This window comes from Temnothorax longispinosus, chromosome 10 (assembly GCF_030848805.1).
Source record: "Temnothorax longispinosus isolate EJ_2023e chromosome 10, Tlon_JGU_v1, whole genome shotgun sequence".
Classification (NCBI taxonomy): Eukaryota; Metazoa; Arthropoda; class Insecta; order Hymenoptera; family Formicidae; genus Temnothorax; species Temnothorax longispinosus.
Window position 1 is genome coordinate 7,973,024 of NC_092367.1, and position 20,701 is coordinate 7,993,724.

At 45.7% G+C, this 20,701-nt stretch overlaps 1 protein-coding gene across 3 annotated transcripts; it reads left to right on the forward strand.

The window, feature by feature from the left end:
• The first annotated feature begins 106 nt into the window (after positions 1-106).
• On the forward strand, positions 107-20,674 carry Bark (protein bark beetle). 3 transcript variants are annotated; one of them, XM_071791717.1, is made up of 29 exons: positions 107-2,204; positions 2,980-3,297; positions 3,379-3,826; positions 7,402-7,571; positions 7,654-7,847; positions 8,058-8,232; positions 8,313-8,482; positions 8,574-8,812; positions 8,911-9,160; positions 9,256-9,641; positions 9,767-10,419; positions 10,501-10,960; positions 11,155-11,545; positions 11,620-12,050; positions 12,116-12,361; positions 12,443-13,383; positions 13,461-13,942; positions 14,151-14,347; positions 14,429-14,827; positions 14,919-15,196; positions 15,280-15,533; positions 15,651-15,862; positions 15,953-16,077; positions 16,139-16,369; positions 16,497-16,622; positions 16,709-16,967; positions 17,075-17,276; positions 17,369-17,616; positions 17,802-20,674. In XM_071791717.1, the coding sequence occupies exons 3-29, from the start codon at positions 3,476-3,478 to the stop codon at positions 18,618-18,620; spliced, it is 8,889 nt and encodes a 2,962-aa protein (XP_071647818.1). In that variant the 5' UTR covers positions 107-2,204; positions 2,980-3,297; positions 3,379-3,475; the 3' UTR covers positions 18,621-20,674. The 3 variants fall into 3 exon arrangements, with proteins under 3 accessions (XP_071647818.1, XP_071647817.1, XP_071647819.1); XM_071791716.1 differs by having other exon boundaries at positions 107-1,174; positions 1,375-2,204; positions 2,980-3,826; XM_071791718.1 differs by having other exon boundaries at positions 107-796; positions 1,035-2,204; positions 2,980-3,826.
• The last annotated feature ends 27 nt before the right edge of the window (positions 20,675-20,701 follow it).

Genomic DNA, 20,701 nt, shown 5'->3' on the forward strand with positions numbered 1-20,701 from the left:
TTGCACTCAATCTTCGCTTCCTCTCTGTCTCTCTTTCTTAAATTGTATATCTATCTCGTTTTAAGTGCAAACATTTTTGCACTTTCTCAAGCAACAATAAATTTATTTCTTGCTTTATTTCTTCGTATGTAGCTGTGTAATTTCTTGCATTTAAAATGCGATAGATATGTGATTGGAAATTAAACAATTAAAGAGAAAGGGAGAAAAAATGACAAATCCTGCTACAAAAAATAAATTTATTACTTCGTCGATAACAAAACCGCCTTGCTCTTTCGGCTCTTTCGATTCGCTCCCGCGTGTTTCCGATTGTCGGTGCATGGCGTTTCCGGAAGATGCCGTATCTGACTGCGCGAGGTAACGTTACCGTCAGAGCCAGCATTGTGGCAAATTTCATTTTTCATCATCGAATGAGTCGCGAACTGTTGTTGTTTTTAAAATGCACATTGCACAACGATTTCAGGCAAGTGCATCTACCTCCTGCGAAAGGCACGTTAATATTTCGATAATGGAGCATTGGAGTGACGTCTGTGTCTCGCTTTTCGTCCAAAAGAGTTTTAAGGAATTTAGGTATCCCGATATTAAGGCATCCCGTTGTGTTGAGGTTTACAGAAAGTCACCGTCCGAAGCAAAATCCGTTTCGGTACACAAAGAAAAGGGACAAAGGCGTCGAGAAGAGTCACTTGTTGAGTTTTTGTAAAGTTTGTTAAGAATCTTTTGTCGAGTGTCTCTCGTTAAGTATCTCTTCTCCCCTAGGTTCTCCCTTCATCAGCAAATCCAACGACAGAGAGGCGACAAGGTAATTTCTCTTGGATTACATTAATCGACGACTCGTTTACGAAAGCGAGATACAAGCCAGAGATAAAATTCGGATCGTAAAATCTCGGTCATTAAGTCTGGTTTCTTATTGTTGAATTTTCAGAGTTGTCACACCAAATATAACCGAAATATCAGGTTCCCCGGTGTTGATTAAGATAATTCAATGATAAGAGACTTCTCACGCACGGTTTTAAGAGACATTCCACATTTGTCAGCAGCCCCTGCAGGTATGCAGACACAGAGGCGAACGGCGACGCGACGTGACGTATACAGGGTGCTCCAGGATCGCCGGATATCCTTTCGACCACAGTTTCCTCGAGCAACGAGCTCGGAGATCATATTTCTTCGGTAAAAAACGGTGAGAAGAATTCAGTGCATCTTTACAACCTTTAATATACCATATATTCCGTAACTGAGCTTCAAATTAAAATTCTGTCGGAGCAGGAGCGTTAGATTGCCCACCAAGGAGTCACGCTCCTCTCGCCTGCTGTTTTTCTTGAAGCTTAGTTCGTCGAAGGTTCCTCATTCGCTGAAAACCTAATCGTTGGAAAACCGTAGGTGCGTCAGGACCAAGGAAACGGGCTGGAGTCCAAAGTCGACTGAGGAATCTGCAGCGAGGACGGTGAGCTGGGACACCCGGTACATCGGCGCTGGGAGGGACTCACCTGTTTCACAACCTGCGTGACGTGCACGCTCGGGTGCGTCACGTGACCTGGACTACGGCTCCGCTGTAGTAGGTGTAGCGTAGCGTCAGCGCGCTACCAGAGCGAGCGCACCATGGCGACCGCGGTAGTAGCCGTAGCGCCTCTGTGAGGGACGGCGACTGGTTGTGCAAGGGGAGTGACCGCGGCGGAAAGTGCGCGTATATACGCGAGCGGACAAAACGCAGTGACAAAACCGCGCCCACGATTCGGACGGTGGTGCTCCAGATGGGGGAGAGACCTCGCTCCGCGACCGACGATCGACGACGGCGTCGCGTACGAGAGGCTTTAGCGGATTCGCAATTTTAATGAAAGATCGATCGATCGATCGGCGTCGTCGGCAATGATCTACGGGGACTAGCGCTGATCTACGTCAAGCCCGAGCGCTATATTAATATCAATGTGATCTCGACGAGATTGAGGAAAAAAGAGGAAAGACGGGAGGAGCGAGGTGGTGCGTCACGGCATAACGCGGCGAAAACGGTTGCGCTCGCGAGAGATTTTGAAGCGCGACGTGAAAACGAGAGGAATCGCCAAGCGGAGCGCGGAGTAACGGCTGCGTTACGCGCACGGTCCGCCGACGCTGCCGCTGCCGCTGCCGCCGCGGTCCCTCGCGCGTGAACGAGCGGAGGGTTAACGCTCGAATTCGAACCGCGCGACGTACCCCGCGTCTTCGGTTAGCCATCGGTAAGTGTCCCCGAAGGTGGTCATCATCGCGTCCCTCGCCCCGCGGCCAACCGCGTCGCGTCGCCTCGCTTCGATTCACACAACACACACGTGCGTGAAGGGCGCGATGTTGACGAGCGGTTTGCCGCGGCGTATGCAACCGTGAACGGTGGTGAATGGTCAGGATGCGATGAGAATTCAAACAAGCGGCCGACGTTGCCGGATCGACGCGATCGAGAATCGTTACAGAGCCTCCTCCGAGGAATTTGAATTCAACAGGCAGTGCCTTTCGAGTTGAAAACTTGTAAAGAAAGATTTATTATTATTTTTCGAACTTCTCTTTATGAAAGATGCGAATTTCGATCAAAGACTTATTTATCTTTGCTTTATGAGCAATCGAAAACAAAAGATTCCGCGAATTAAGCTTCAGAGATAAACCTGAACGATAAGCGATTTTGTTCCTTATTTAATTTTTAGTTACAAAGTTTCGGAAGGCTTAACAAAATATCCAATATTAAAAATGAAGAAATTAGAAAGCGAGAGCGAGTCGAATTTTCGCTAAAGAGAAATCGACTTCAAAATTATTGGGACTACATTTGAAAATTTTGATTTAGTATCTTTTTGTAATATTCTCAGGACGTTTTTCCGTTACAATAAAATGACAGCGCTACAAATAGCTCATTAATTTTTACTTCAGTACTTTCGGAGGCTCTCTCTTCAAAACTCATCACGTCCTGATGTCGCGATTGTTTTCGAGAAACGTTTCAGTAGTTAAAATTCTCCAATTGTTCTCCAGAGACGATCCGCCGGATGGTCATAGTGCATTCGACGAGGAGCGATAAACGGTGTTTCGATACGGACAATTGTCTGTCGAAGCTCGCTGCCCAGTGAAAGTATCAGATGTTCCGCGGGACGAAGAGGAAAGACGGTTCTGACTCACATGCGGATCGGATCGACGAATGACGCGTCCGTGGATTGGCGATAAGCGGATGATTCTCGCGAAGTGACGGCCTCATCAACGCGAGTGCATCTCCGTTTGCGTAATGCTCAGCTAGTATACGCGCTTGTCGCGAAGGCCGTGAGACCGTATCGAGAAATCGCGGTGGAAACAACGGTGGGCCTGCAAAAATGTCAATTACGCTAATCTTCTATTCTTTTTGAACGTTAAGTCTCGAGAGTGTCGTTATCGTTTCAGATTAATTTAATAATAAATTGAGGACCACGGTGGGTGGAATTTGTCTCCAGTGAGTTCAGTGTTTCATATAGATATAGAATTGTCCGACGGCGAAAACATGTGCCGAAGAATGCAACGGTTGTGCGTCTCCCTGTCGATCCTGGCCGTCCTGGTCGGGGCCCGGTCGGACAACAGGTACGACCAAACGTCGATCTACTACACGGAACCGACGACGCTAATGAACGCCAGCGGGGTGACTGACAATTGGAACAACGGCGGCGGTCTTCACGAGCTGCACGGCGGCCGCATTGTCCGAGGTCAGAGACTGCTGTCGAGATCGAAGAGCCCTTACTTGCTGCGGGAGGATTTGTTCGTCGAGAAGGACGGCGAACTCGTTATAGAATCCGGCGTGGAGATTCGCTTCGGCCCGATGGTCGGCATCACCGTCCGCGGTATCATAACTGCCGAGGTAATAATCCGTAAAAATCGCGATAGAGACTCTGAAAAGCGGGAGGGCACGCCGCCCCGGAGAAAGTCAGGCTTTGTTCTCGAGGCGAGAACAAAGGCGATCGTCCGTCAAGTTCCTTAAGCCGCGTCGTTGATGTCAAAACCGTGTCTCTCGTGACCACTCGTGACACAAGTAGCGTGGTACAATATTTATTTATCGGGTGACAGCGAGATGTTGGACATTCGTCACTGGGATAACACTCTTCCCGAAATGGCCTGCACTTAAGTAAATTTTCGAGATATACCTTTGGGAAAACGTTGTAGAAAGGAAACGATCGAACAACAGTTCGCCCAAGGTAGCCGCGTCTTGTTTGGACGACTCGCTGATGCATCTTATCGTACATTGTTATGCTTGGCTCCAGGTGAATTCTGATAAACATCGTGCGAATAGTCTCGTTCGCCGTAAAGATCAGTACCGTCGCACGTCGCGGTGCGCGAGCAGTAGATTTTCCAACCGTTACTTTTGTTTGCTAATGGTGCTCCGCTGAGGTGCACGGGGTCTCGAGACACGTACGTTTTCGCACAGCGGGTCATTCTCGGGCGTACGTCTTGGAGTTCTATTAAATTACGCGGCTCCTAATCGTCGAGACTAATTGTAAATTTGAAGACTGAGCGTAAAGCTAAATTCTGGTCCATTCTCTGCACATGTATGTACATTTGTATTTCATTTGTTATTACTTATTTCGCATATTTATATCAGTATTGAATATTCGACAAGAAAGAATCCGAAAGTGTAAGAAAGAGAGTTGCTACAGATACTCCACGACTTTTATTAGATATGCGCGGGGTATACCAACGCGAGCGTGGATAATTGCGGACAGGATTCTTACAGCTGCGAGGAATATCGATGGGCGTGTGTACGTGTAACGTTGAATGGACATGAGTCATCGCGGCGTGTAACTGCACGTGTTACTACATGCGCGCGTGAGAGAGAAGGAAACTTAAAAGCAAATTGCTTTCTCGGTAAACCGCGCGGATTGCGATTCCAGCGAAATTTCGACATTATGCGTAAGAAGTTCAAGTTGAAATCTCACGGGAGGGTGTTATTATCGGCAATAAAACGCCGATCCAGAGCCCACCGGAGACTCGGTTATATCGTCATTTTGTCATTTACGTTGAGAATCGATAGCGCCGTTGATAGCGTTAACTGATAATGAGATTGGAGTCATACCAACTTCGTTATCAGCGAAGTTTCATAATCACTTGGGAGCGAATAGCGCGGAGTGTATAGAAGAACGTGATTCATAATTATATGTCTCCTGTCGTAACATTTTTACAGAACGATTTCAACACGAGATTTGATATGCTTGACTCCTTTAATTTTGATTTCCTTTATTACGTAAATTATATATGATAATCGCTCATTAAAATTGTTAATTATTTGTTTAATTGTTAATTAATTATGATAATCTATCGAATAACATAAATTAAGTGAGTTACATTATAAACTATTAGAAAAGAGTGTATTATTGCAAGAGTATATTATTGCGTATAGTAATCTCGCACGTTATTTTGAATACTCGAGATGGAATCTCGAGTAAAATGAATCCCCTCGCGTATTCGTGGTAATCTTACACTCTCGCTCGCCCGGTTTTAACTCATTCATCCGGTGTGATTATAATCGTCATAACTGTCGAATGTCTCTACTTTGGTTGGGTGCACGTTACGGACTACTTGTCGATGTTTGCCAACGATTTATCGCCCGTTTTTTCCTGCGAGTCGAGTCATCCGTGAAATTTCCGGTAAATAAACTTTTACGATTAAACTAAATTACCTCAGAGGTAATTGTTGTTAAGAAACCAACAGTAATGTCGCGAGATTCATTAGACGTTATCAAGTGACGAAGCGACGTTTAATAATTGATACAAACGGAACGTTTTTCAATTTTCGTATTAAATGTTCCACTATATTAAATCATCCGCTATCTCGAAATCTGTTGCAGTTATTTGATAAAACCTGTCCAATTTCTAGAAAGGTGAAGAAGCCATTTGATAGCATATAAAGAACGCTGCTTCTTCTTAGTCTTTAATTGTCTTACCGAGAAGGATAGCGATAGTAATATCAGTTATTTTGCAGTGTGGTCTTTCGTTTAATAATAACAAAGCTAGAAGTAATTTTGTGAAATAAAGAGCGTGTCGCGCTTTACTCCAGTCCGGTAAATGTAATCGCGAAAGAATGCAAAGCGACAGGAAAAGGGATCCTTTCCCGCGCGGAGCGGAGGACACCGGTTGACCGGAAACGCCACGGACACGCGAGCATCGTTGCTTTTATTGTTGCTTTTATTATTGGTGTGGACGTATCGGCGAAATAGCGCTCGCTACCTACGCGTTAATGCTTCTAATAAGTGTTATTAGGTGTTATCTTGTTGCTATTTTAATTGCGAGTTGCGTCGTGCGTAGCAATTTTAAAGGGGGCACGCGCACTCAATCATTCTACAGATACAACTCGCAATTCAGAAAATATTTTAAACAATTAAAAGGTTGAATTTTTCTGAGATATTAGACACGCGATATTTAAACAACTTAATATAGTCATGGAAGAAAAACCTTGAAACGGGTGAGTCATCAGAGTTTCCGAAAATAATATGAAATAAATTATCTCGTTAATGGGAGAAAGGGAGCTAAAATGTCATATGTGTGTGTGGTTTCAACTTTCAAGAAATTCGCTTAATATACTCGCAGAGAGAAATAAGAGAAATAAGAGAGGACCAGTGTGTGATTAATTCATTAACGAGCAAGCATTTCCCACTAATGACCTGTCGTTCACACCACCTGGGGAAGCCGTCGAAGATTGCTGAGCGTTATCGCTAATAGAGAAAACATTTTGAAACGTTTAAAGCCGAGCGAACAGTTGTTCTAATCTCTGTAAGTGGACACTCGCCCGTGCCGTTTCCGCCCGCGCCGGTATCGGGCCGTCGAGGGGTCTCGCAGAAAGCCGCTAATCGGATAATTAAGAACGGGATGCGAACAACGCGTGCACCGTATACGGGGCCGAGTGATTCAGCAGCGGCAACCGCCTCTAATGCTCTAAGCGATGCGTTTCAGGTCACGCGTCAACCGGCGGTTCTTGCCCCCGCGCGATTGACCCACGACCCTCGGTAATCCTCTTATAGACTCGAGACGTAGTGCCAAGACCTTCGGCACGATCGCTCTTGGCACGGATCAAGCGGCGCGGCTGAAATTTTTCGGCCTTTTTAACGGGAGCGCCTCACGCTACAGGGGAACGTAGAAGCTAAATCGAGCGAAAGTAATTAGCAGTCCGGCGAGAGATCAAGCAACCCGTAATCTCCGTATATTATTGAATTATATAGGATTTCCTTCCTTCTGTTCCTAGTACATTTAATATAGCGATATAATCGGATAAATTAGGAATGGAAAGTATGCAGTCTTTTATTTATTTATTTATTTTTTGTTCGTTACGATTAATGATTCTTCTTGCGGGAATGTCTCGCTTTTAGCGCGACTCTAATTGACAAATACAAAGACAAATAAGATTTTGTGTTTGACATTTCCTAATGATTGTTAATTCTGTTGAAAGGGTGAAACCCACGCTCCGATCCTACTGACCGCGGCGGAAGTGGAAACGCAGGTCTCGGCTTTTCGAACATCACCTACGATACGCCTCGTTGACGGACCGAGTCCGCTAGCGGGAAGGCTGCAACTCTTTCATCGAGGTGGCTGGCGTTCCGTCTGCACGAACTCGCGAAAGTACGTGGTCAACGAACGTAATCGACAACAGACAACAATGGGGGGATACCGGCGCAGATATTTCATGCGAATCTCATTGCAGTTGGACTCGCGCGGATCTGGAGACGGCGTGCCGACAGCTCGGTTATCAGGGCGGGCAGTGGTGGTCGTGGATCGATAGACAATGGCCCTCCAAGCCGCGTCTTCTTTACGAGGAACCAGGCTGCCGCGGCACCGAGCCCTCGCTGACGACCTGCGAACGTTGGCCGGATAGAGAATTGGGCGCCGGTGTTTGCGGTGAGTGTTCGCAGATTTCTCTGCGAGAAACTTTCTGCGAACTCTATGAGCCTTTCGAAGTATCGAAAGAAAAATCTTATTGCAAAAATCATGAAAATAATTATAATTTGTACATTATTTTTAATTATTGAATGAAGTAAATTTTTTATTGCACGTATTGTGAATCAATGGCGGCGTCCGATTCTAATCTGGAGATCCAACATCTTACAGATTATCATCCGGACCTGGGAATTTCTTGCCTGCCTCGCCACGATGGTGCGACCAAGGCGATCAAGCATTGGCGGGGAATACGATTCGAGGACGCGGTGTACTATAAACCGCTCATTCAACAGAACACGCTTTACGTGCGTCGGTCGCGGTCCATTTTGCGAAATACGGTGATCGAGTGAGTAGTAATCTCTTCTTCAAAGAGGATTACACTGATCGATTGTTCCTAATGTAAAACTATTTCAATCCTTGAAATAGATATGCTGGCACGGGGAGGGAGTACAATATAACATCGGCGATTCATGTGGAGGGCGTGCCACCGATAATGGAGTCGATTTCTGTTCTCCATTCTGCTCTCACGGGTATCAACGTCACCACGTCGGACGCACCGGTCGTAATAAACAATTGTACCGTGCAATATAACAGAGGTAAGATGCATTCCTATCGATCTGCTCCAATAATTTATTTACAACTATCACATCGAATAATATGTTTTAATTTACTATGGTTTTATTTTAGGATACGGGATTTACGTAAATAGCTCGTCCGGCATGGCGCATATCAATAACTGCACGGTGTTCGAGAACGGTGCGGACGGAATAAAGTACGTGCACACGGATGAGCGACCGGACGAAAAGCTGGATCGTAACGACGTGTACGATCTATGCACCTTCCCCACAACGGCCAGTCAGACCTTCCCCGTCACTATATCTATGGAGCAGAATAAATACGCGCCCAACGTAAAACGATGTCCACAAGTGAGTTGACGATGTTTGTCACCGGCGAAAGTAATATTACGAAATTTTAACGATAACGCAAGAACCATTTATTAACGAGTGGCAATAATATTATTCAGCATATCTTCACGAGGCCAGGCCACGTCCTGACGGTGCATTTTCTGCAAATGAAAACCGACAGGAACGACAGCGCCGTCATAGAGGTGCGCGACGGTTTAAGCGGAGCGGACAGACTCCTGGCGAGCGTCAAAGTCAGAAATGGGACTTTACCGCAGAGCGTGACTTCAACGCGGCAAAATGTCTATGTGAAATTCACAGCTGACCCCCGAACGAACACGATCGTGTTCCTGCGAGTGTCGTCGGGCTACAGTAAGTCTAACAAAAATGCATAACGTGAATCTTCCTCTTAAGTTATTGAGATGACTAAAGATATTTAACGTTCCATTTTTTTTCTTTTTTTACAGAGAAAACGTATGATCTCAACGTGACCGGCAGTACAATAACAGGCAACAGTGGCCGTGGTATCGTCGTGGAGAAACTAAGATCCTCCTTACATATTCACGAGACCTCGGTGTCGAATAACGATCACGTGGCGGGCGTGCATGTGCTGAATGGCGCGATGGATGTTAACATCACCGATAGTCGTATCTCGTTCAACCAAGGGGATGGCGTTAACATCACTGTCACGGGCGGCAATCGCAACGTGTCGCGCAGCAGCATATCGTCCAACAGCGGTTACGGTTTCGCGGTGTGGTTAAATGATAGCCTCGCCACTGAATACGTACACTTTAATCAATCAACTGTGATCGAGTACTCGCAGATATTTCGCAACAAGGACATCGGCGTTCTGGTAAGCGCGAACGTATATCGATTTTAATCGATTGCACATCATTACATTGCAATTATATAGCTGATTATTATAATATTGCTATGTACAATACACGAATAAAATTCGGCATCTTTTTCGGTCGATAGATCGGTAATTCAACCGGCAACTCGTACGTGAACGTAACTGGCAACTGGTTCAATACCAGCCTCGAAACGGCATTGCAAGTGGAATCCAGTTGGAGGAAGGACAATGGAATAATGAGAGTACAAATCGGGCACAACTGGTTCATAAGGAATGCGAAATTAGGAATCAAACTGAGCCCGGCGCTCAATCTCGATGCTGTTATAGAGTACAATCATTTCAGAGAACAAGCGATCGGCGCGATTCTGATAAAAAATCCGCTCTACGAGGAGTTTAACATTTTACCCGCGGAGGTTGTGATACGACATAACGAATTTTACAACAACCGAGGTCCCTTCGTAGTCAGCATTGGTCTATCGCCTTACAATGACGCGCAAAAGTTGCTGTTCACGAGGAACTTTCTGCGAGAGAATCGTGTCCGGGAGCTCTTTGACAATGGCGACATGCTGAATGTCAAACTGATACCACGCTCCAGGGTAGCCGCCGTCATCGTCGTGTCTTCGAGCAACGTCGAAGTTTACCGCAACATTTTATACAATCCCGAATCGCTTTACGAGATCGGCTCTCATCTGGAGGATCAGAGTAAAGTTATCAATTGTACGTACAACTGGCTAGGATCTGGGGAAGAAAAGAGGATATTCGATCGATTATTCCATAGGTACGCCTCGTTACTTGTAACATTTTTTTCTAATTGTCGCGATAGTAACAACGAAATATAATTATAATTTTCGTTGTTTAGGAAAGACCGATACAATCTTGCCAAAATCGAGTATTTGCCTTACTTGCTGCACAGCAGCAATCCCGGCGCGAATACCATCATTCCGAATCCGACGTTCGTGCCGCAGTTTGTCACGCCCGGCACGAATCTAGTGGGGGGTGAGGTGGATGGCCAGGAGGAATTAAAAGCCGGAGAGTACATTGTCGAACGTGATATCAATGTGAGACCGGGCGGCAAGCTAATATTACAACCGGGCGTTACGTTACGCTTCCCACCGGCCGTGGGAATGATGATTGCCGGCAAATTCGACGCGCGTGGCAAAAAGCCCAGCGACATCTTATTCACTCTCAAAGAAGAGCTCGCTGCGTTACCAAATAACGACACCTTCCTCATGGATGAGGATACGGTTCAGGTCGACGAGACGGAAACCGTGCCAGTGAGGCTTCTCGGTGGGAAAACGAATCTCGAAGGGAGACTGCAGGTAACTCAATTCTTTTTCAATTTTCTTTCTAAGCGTTTGCGTTTATAAAGCCGACTTATTAGTTTTCTTATAAAAAAACAAGATTTACTAGTTTTAAAAAAATTGATGAACTATTAATAAACGTTCAAACAAAACAGAAAAAATCTACATAATTACAGTTTGCATAATTTTTAATGATACTTTTATTCTGAAAGGTAAAAATTGGAAATAAATGGGGCACTGTGTGTAACTATGGATGGACGATTCTGGATGCAGCGCTCGTTTGCCATCAATTGGGCTTTATCCTTGACTTCGAGAATTGGCTTATGGAGCGATCGCATATTCCGAACGCGGGAATCAACGAGGATATACTTCTCAGCAATGTGCGCTGTACCGAATACGACAACGATATAACTAAGTGTCGGGCGGAAAGGGAGCAGGATTTCGAAAACTCGTGCACTCACGCGAACGACGTTGGTGTCAGGTGTTTGGAGGCGGCATGGGCGGGTCTCAGATTGGGGCCACTGGCTCAGAGAAGCGACCTGCAGTACGTGACAATCGAAAAGGCAGGCTTGCTGGATTACAAAACGAATTCGTTTAAGCCAGGTAATTTCGAGATTTTCGTTAATAATCGATGGGTTGAGTATCACGTTACGAATAACTGTTGTATTCTATAACAGCTTTGCAAATCGATTTTGCCCGGCATTCGTTGGACGGTGTCAAGGTCCTTAACAATCTGCAAGACGGCTTGGGAGTTCTGTATTCGGACATATATTCGGCGGACGCGATAAATACCGTGACAAACAGCGACTTCTCTCACAACGGCGGGAGCGGCATCAGCTTCAAGCAACTGGGCATGCGAATCATCAACTCGCGAATCGAGAGCAACAAGGTCGCGGGAATAAGGCACAATCCCGCTCTCTCGGCCGTTCAGCAGAGAGAAATCGCGGGATGGTTCCTGCGCGCCCCAGACAGCACGATCGACTCGCCGTACAATCCGGTAATCTTGCCGGAGACGAACGAGAACATCGAGGTCGCTAACGGAGAGACCAAGTACATTATAACGACTAAAGTAACCGGCACACCTGTCCGTCGCACCATCGACATTAAAGTAAATTGTTTTTTTCTCGCAAGATGCATCTTGTCGCGATCAAGCTAACTTTATCCAAATTACAGTGTACACCAGGCTACGTCATCGGTATCCAATTACTGAACCCGATAGAGAATCGAAGTACGGAACAGATTATACTGCACGACTCGCAAAGTTTTGACAAGAATCAAACGATTTGGCACGTAAAGCGGGACCTGAGCGTTTTCCCCGTCTCATCCAGTTCCTTCGTGGTAATTCTGGAGTACGACAGCGGTGAAAATGCCTTCGGTGGAGCAGTTATAGTTGTCACGTCGCTCTTGGCTCCAATACAGGTACATTTCAAGTGTGCATATTAACATTTACAGAGATATAACATTGATTTTATATTAAATGTTACGGTTACGCGTTTGCAGAATATTCACAATAAAATAGTCAGCGGCCCAATTCCCTCGCTAATTGTCACAAAGACGAGGATCAAGAGCAACCAGAAAGGTATCCTCGCGTTCTACTACAATCGATACCTGAATGAAATCGGAGAGCATTTTCTGCGGAAAGCTAACGAGACTATTCAGCTAGTCGGATGCGAGATATCGCACAATCACGAAGAAGCTATTTACGTTTATTCGCCTTATTGGAACATCTACCAATCCAATCTGTCTGAGATCTCGATACACGTGAATAACACCTTGATCACGGATAACGGTAAAGGGATACATCAGTTCAGCCGCGACGCGAGGCACTCCAACAACCTCTTCCACTGGATAATGCAGGACAGCACGATTGAGAGAAATCGCGGCGGTGGATTCGAGGTGTTGCTACCGGACGTCTGGCAGTATAACGAGAACTTTACGCACTCTCTATACTTCGGCAACAATACCTGGCGCAATAACGAACAGTTCGGCTTCGTGGTGGATGGACACTTCGCGCATCTCAATATATCCCACAATCGTTTCGACAGCAATCGATGCAAGACCGGTCTGATATCCGTCCGCGGAATGGAGAAGAGGATGAGAATAGATAACAACCGTATCGAGGGCAATAGCGGCGCCTACATGGTCGAGTTCCGAGCGGACAGCCAGTCCGAGATCCTCGGCGACGTTTACGCGCGCTTCTACTTTAATGAGATCAAGCGAAACGTGTACGATCTCGTCAGCATGGGACCACGCCGAACGTTCGACGATCCCAGCTACGTCGTCGGGTTTCACGGCATACAGAAAGTACGAGTCAACAGAAATCTCTTCGGCGAGAACTCGTTGGATTACGAATTACTGGCGGGTATCAGGACAGCCAAGATCAACAACGAGGTGGATGTAATGGAGAATTGGTGGGGTAGCGCAAACGACACTTCTATCAGGTAATTTTACATAAACAATTCACGTTTTCTGCAGACTGCGTTTGACGCTGAAACTTGAACTTGTTGTTCCTTCGCAGATGGAGAATCTTTGATTTCGACGATTGGAACGATCACGCCGTGGCCAACTATCGGCCGTACTTGATAAGCGACTCGTTCGACGCGTCTATCTCCGCGTCGTGGCATATAAATCGGGAGATTGACCTGGACAATCTGGGCGGTCGCATAGTGGACAGTCTATCGCTGCACGCGAGATCCGAGCCCTACGTCATACGTTCCGACATCACGGTCATGCCGGAAGCTACCTTACACATCTATCCCGACGTCGTGATGGAGTTCGCTCCCAACGTTGGCATTTTGGTTCTGGGAACGCTGAAAGCCGTCGGCGTGCCCGGTCACGAGATCATAATGAGACCGATGAGACGAGTCGACGCGAGCGCGAACTCTACGCGCGAACTCTTTTTCAAGTCGACACCGAGGACTTCCGCCAATCTCATGGCAATGCCGGATGAGACGATCCGTCTATGCAAGAATGGACATTGCTCCGCATTGTACAACGAAGGTAGACTGAAAGATAAAAAAATCATTCCAAAAGAAACCCGTTGTTTATTAGTACATTTTTTATTTTTATATCTCAGCTTTTTTGTATAATTTTTTATATTACGTATTATCATATTGCTTTTATATATTACTTATAACAATAATAATTTTCTTTATTAATTTTGTATATTACTTTTATATTCAGCTACGTTTTTTCTTTCTTGTAACAGGATTCCTGGAGTACTTCAACAGGACGACTCTTCAGTGGATTCCCTTGTGCGACGATCGCTTCACCGAGCGCAACGCTCAAGTGGCGTGCCGACAACTTGGCTACGACACTCTCAACGTCTACGTGTCGTACGATCGTAGATACGAGCATCATCCTGGATCGTTAACGCGCGTCTGGTCCTGGCCCGAACCACTGCAGGTGCGATTAATTTCGCCTCGGTTTTAAGTCGCTTCGGAAAATCAACGAATTCTCTATATAAACCTTTTAAACGTTTTACAGTGTTCCGGGAAAGAACAGAGTCTCGAAGACTGCCAGATCAGATTGAACGGTCAGTTGTTCGGTCATCGTCACGAGTGCCCGTGGGACGGGCAGTTCGTCTTCCTGCATTGCGGCAAGCGAAACCTGGACGACGCGTACGATTATTGGGGCGGGATACGCATCGCGAACAGCGAGTTCGAGCATCATCTGTACGAGCATCGCATCCACGACGTCGTAACCCACGAGACGGTCAGGCGCGTCGAATCGGTTCTGCGATTCATCAATATAACCGGCGCCGGAATTTTACACTACGAGAAATCGTCCGCTATACAGTCGATCATGAAGTCTCCGGCGGTGGTGCACGTAAACATAGAACGCGGCGCTTATCACGGCATCAATGCCGTATCTCCGACACACACGGTATGCGGAACACATTTGTATGCGGGAGAAAACGCAAAGCGGAATAATTCTCGTTTTTTGTTCAAAACCTACGTGTTTATGTATATTACAGGTGGAATTATTATTCAACACTATTAACAACGTCCTCGGCAACGGCGTGAATATATTGTCCTTGACGGGAGAAGGCCGCGAGGCGGACGAGAGCTCGTTCACTCCTATTAAGGACCTCAATATACCTTATCATTTATTCAGCATGGTCGATATATGCGACACCACGAAAGAAATCACGATCGAGGAGCGCGTGATCGTGTACTACAAATATGACAATTATCCTGTGAACTGCGTGAAAATCTTCCGCAGTCCTTATAGAACCAAACCTTTCGGATTTAGGTACGTCAAGAGCTTTCCTTTTTCGCGAGAACGGCATTCGAATGGGGGTTGCAAATTAAAAGGCAAATATTTTGATTTTGCAGACTCTTGCAATTTAATCTTTACAACTCTACCGGCAAGCCAGGCCGTGCCGATGCTATAACTCTGTACGACGGAGACATTTACAATATCACCACCAAGGAGATTGCCCATCTGGAAGTTAACACTCCTGACGAGAAGAAATTGTTCAGAACGCAGAATCCCAGTATTAGCATTCGATTGTTCGCTAACGGCGCCAGTAGCGTGCATGGATTTATCGCGGAAATCGTGACTCTCCCGATATCCGCCATTGGTTTCAGTAAGTAATCTTAATCTAAGGTTTTATCAGCGAAAGAGAATAATTTTCTCATTGTACGTCTCGCGCGTTTCGGATCATATATTCCTCTCGTCACTCGTTCACTTTTGTAATTGGCAGATCGCGACGTGCAGCACAACGTTTCCTACTCTGTGATATCAAACTGCCGCGAAGGGGCCGTAAAGTATGCAAGCGCCGGCGAGGTGAATGCCATAATGACGCTCGAGCGTAATCAGTTTAAGAATAATTGCGAGAAGCTGTACGGTAACTTCACCACCTGTAAATCCGCGGTGTGGCTCGACGTCCAAAATACGCAGTCGCTCTATTTCAGAGTAAGTACAGGGTGGTACGCTTAACTGTTTTTCATGACGTTTTCTCAAAATCATAATCAGATTTTTAATCATTTAAAATTCACGTTCCAGAACAACTTGGTGCAGCGGAATCAAGGCGGTCTTTCTATTCGTGCCGATTCGAGAGGCTCGGCAACGTCTCTCAAGGGATGGATTCACAACAATCTCTTCACGGAGAACTTTAACAAACCCGCATTGTAAGTACAAGCGTTGTAACTCGTTTATAAAACCGAATGGTGACACCGCGGAACTTTTCAGATACATCGAGGGTCGACAGAGCAGCCCCTACCAAGAGGTGACTATATTCAGGAATTACTTCACCAAGAACAACGCTCCCTACGACAATAACATTATCTTGAAGCAAGTGGTCAGCAACATGACGCTCAATTATTTACACGGAAACCTCGGCATGCATTTATTGGAGATCTCGGGATTCGAGAAGGTCCGCTTACCCATCTATCAAAGCACATCTCACAACGGCTTTTATAAGTGAGTCGCTTGTTCTTATATTCTTTTCATGCCTTCCTGCTTCATAATTCTTTATCGCTACGCGCGCAAGCTATTTATAGAAGATTATCCAAGGAGGTAATGAAATATTTATAACTTTTTTTTATAGAAACTACGCAGTCGATCGTGAAGGCCGTAGCACTATCATTGCCGGTACACCCGGCCAGCAATACGTCGACAATGTGTTCTTTAATCCCGATAATGATTACGAAATGCTCACAATAAACAGATCTCAGTAAGTCAAAAACGAACTTGATCCAAATATAGAATACAAGATTACTTAAAGACTATTTAACATTCATAAACGAATCGCCCATTTAGACAATTAGAAATGTGGAGATCTCACGTGGACGCGCGGCACAATTGGTGGGGCTACAACGAAACTTTGGCGGTGGCCGGACGGATCAGAGATCGCGGAGACTCACCTGAACTGTTGCAGGTGGATTACCAACCCTTCCACATGAACAATAAGTCGGTATTAAGCGGCAAGTGTCCACCTGCCTGGGATCTCGTCGGCGACACGTGTTACATATTGATCGGCGCACCGATGGACTTCTACAGCGCGCGAGACTTTTGCAGAGTGAGTTATCCCATCCAGATGGATGATATTTAATCTCTTAATGTCTTTAGTCTGTTACGCTCCTCCCATTTTGTACTGTCTGTTAAATTGTCTCTCTTTCATCACAGTCGGCAAACGCGTCGATGCCGTTTATCATGGGGGATTATCTGGGACTCTGGAAATTCTTGCGTAAGCAACAGGAACGATTTGATTATTCGGAGCGTGTGTGGGTGCAACAATTGGACCGCGTGGATCAGTGCACAACGTTCACGTATCAGACGATCGAGATCGATCATTGCGCGCAGCCTAGTGAGTTCATCTGCGAGATCGGTACGTATGGAATACCATAAGAAAAGATAATGAGGTAAAGAGAAATATATAAAGGAGAGAATAGTGAAAGATTATTCCGATTTTTTTCACAGATCCCAGAGTTAACATCGATCCTCTGTCGTGGAGGAAAGATATCGTTGCGGTGGGTGTTTTGGGAGCTGTCGGTGTCGCGCTCGCGTTGCTGACCGCGGCTATCGCGTTATGGGCGTCCAAGTCGAAGAAACGTAAGCTCGAGAGACTGGAGCGACGTAACTCCATCAGGCAGTCCCTACATTCCCTGCGATCGGTCGGCTCCACGTCCGGCTTCACGGAGCTTGCTTATCGGCGAAAACCTATCGCGGTAAGTATGGATTGCGAGCAAATAACTGCAAATGTTTTTAGAATTGACATATAATAAAAATTAAAACTACTCAAGTTTTAAGCATAAAAGTTAATTAAAGATTTTAATGTCGATGATTTAATCTTTTAAGAAATTAAGGAAATTAATGGAGGCTTCTGAATAATATTCTTTTTCACGTGTTTCAGACCAAACATTCCACGGATACGCTGAATTCAAATTACAAGCGCATGTTAAACGGCGGTAGCCTGGACTCGATGGACAAGTCGCAATTGAACTCCTCGATAGAGGACAATCAGAGTTACGACGTGTACGAGGCTCACAATCCGCGATACTCGCCGAGCACGAGCGACTTCAAGAGCACGGCGCAGAAGTACGGCGCGGCGCAGAGCGTCGACAATCCGGTCTTCGACCTGGCGTATCGCAATGAGGGCTTCCGCAATCATTCCACTTTCGCGGCGAGGAACGGCAACCTTGTCGCCGCTGCCGCCCCTGCCGCTCCTAACTGGCCGTCTCAACCGAACGTGCAATCGACCTCGGTCGACGAGAGTCCCACGGTGTATCCCAACAACGAGACCTCGTATTTCAACAACGCGTCCACGCTGCCGTTGCACTCCAGCCTCGCGCTCACCGACTCGATGAGCGAGTTGAAACGCGACATCGAGACATCGGCCGCCTACGATCCCGTGGATTACGACTCGAGGCGCACCTACGACACGGCGACGCTGACGCCGAGCCAGGCGTCCGAGCCCGTTCCGGAATACGCGGCGGACTTTCAGCCGCCGGTACCGCCGCATCCCTATCACTATGAGGCCGAGAGCAGACCCAGGAGCGAGGCGCTGCTGGAGACCAACTTCGACACCGGCGAGGAGAAGCCGCTGCGCTCGAAGAGCGAGGCCTTGCTCGAGACCAATCTGGACGCGTTCCTAGTCAACGAGCCCACGGAACTCACGCAGCTGTCGACGACCGCGCGAAGCAAGAGTCAGCCGTTGGAAACGGCGATGTAACTTCTCCGAATGTTGGCGACTCTTAGACCAGCCGTTGTTCACAATCGGGCACAACTGAAGCGTGTGCCAAAACGTCTTCTAGCGACGAGCACTGCCAGCTACCGCACAATAAGAGATTTTCAATCGTTCGTAACAATATGCTGCCGATTTAAACGACTCGTGCCATTTCCAATGATCGCGAACTGGATATTGGAATACACGTGCCCAGTGAGTCCCGATTGAAGTGCTCGGAATAGAGTAAAGACGCCGACAACACGATGACTCGTTGACCGTAGAAACTGACGAAGAGTTTTGTCACGTCAATGAAAAACTCTGCGTTAAAATACAATCTGATAGATAACGTTGCGATAATTATTTATAACATGTCGCATTATCAGATAATCAGCAATATGCTTGGACGAATCCGCGCCTGGGATGAATGCATACAGACGAGTTCTGTGTAAGATTTTCGATAGGAATAGTATCGTGTTCAATATGTACAATGTCAGGAACTTAACGTTTTCAGAATTCGACGTTGTTAGATTTTTTTATATTAAGACGTTGATAGTTCGGCATACATATATATGGTTGAAATGGACCGAATGCTTTCTTCACACGACGTCGTAGAGATCTCAACATTTAATTCGGTCGATCTTTCGTTAACGACTCTCGGAAGTTGACGCGTACTTGTTGCGTCACACATTCGTAGGTGTTCCAAAGAGGATGACTGTTTGTTACAACGACGCGTTACTTAATCCCAATTACGTCCGCAAGCGGTATCTAATACCGCTAATTTAATAGACTGTTAATAACGACACCGTCGTTGGTCGAGTGACGCGAGCGTGAATCTCCAACTCGCCGGAGACAAAGCTCGTAGGTAATCTGTAAGGACAAGTCGAATTTTTAAGACTTTTCACGGTACAATGAATATTTACGAATTTCATCAAAATTTAGATGTTAAAAATTTTTTCGATATAGATACGTTGACAAAAGGTTTTATATAGGAGATATATATAATGTTACGAATGTTGTCCGACGATGAATATTTAGCGTCAGAAATCGGACGGAAGGATGTATATTAATTTTAACGATATAAGTGCAAGAGGAATTAATTGACTAATTTGTTGTTGACCTTATTGCGATAAAGCTGTGAGAACAAAGGCAGACCTCATAATTAGCAATGTACACTCTCGTTGCTGTTCGAGGTGTACGTCGAATCGATCAAAGTTTCTTAGAATTTAAGAATACAGAGAAAAACGAACAAGATTTCTTTTTTTTAATCCGATATCTCGTACTAGCGACATCAAGAAGTTGGAGTTACCAGATGTGGCGAATCTGTTGCAGATGCACGATGATTACACTGCCAAGCGTGTCCAACGTCGTATAGTAATTCTCACGAGTATTAATAGAGTAATAGATCAATTATCTTGAGGATGTCCACATTACGAAGCTGAGCTGTAAATAAGTACGCGCTATTTATCGAATACTACTCGTGCGCAACGCGGAGATACGAATTTCGTGGGGATATATCCCCGAAGAAATTTGTACTCGCCCCGTAGGAGCGTACGTTCTTTCCCTTAAGATAGACTTACCGTTTCCATTAAGCAAGGTGATCTCACCAATCTTGTTCTTACCGAAAAAAAAAACAATGTTTTTATATACCTGCCTTTAGCAAAGTATCCGTCCATACACGTAGGCTTAGCGCGAGCGATAATCGCCTTTTTACGAGGCGCGCGATAAATAAGTAAAAATTCTAAGTAAAAATGTTCGCTATGTTAAAGATCGCCTATAAGGAGTTCACAGGATTCTTGTGAGAGGAATATATATGTATGTGTGTGTGTGTGTGTGTGCATGACACGTACCTATTAGCAGAACGCGAAGTAGCACTCGCAACATCCGCAATATATATTCAAATATTTGCAGCGTAACTCTCATTAAGATTCTAATGAGCTTTAATTGTCGTGTTGCGAGCTCTCTCATAGGTACTTGTGCGAATGAAACATGGATATCACAAGGCTGCCTTACATGTACATGTTGCAGAAATTAAATAAATAAACTAAGCGAATCCAAACTGACGAGAATCACGATGCCGAATAATCTTT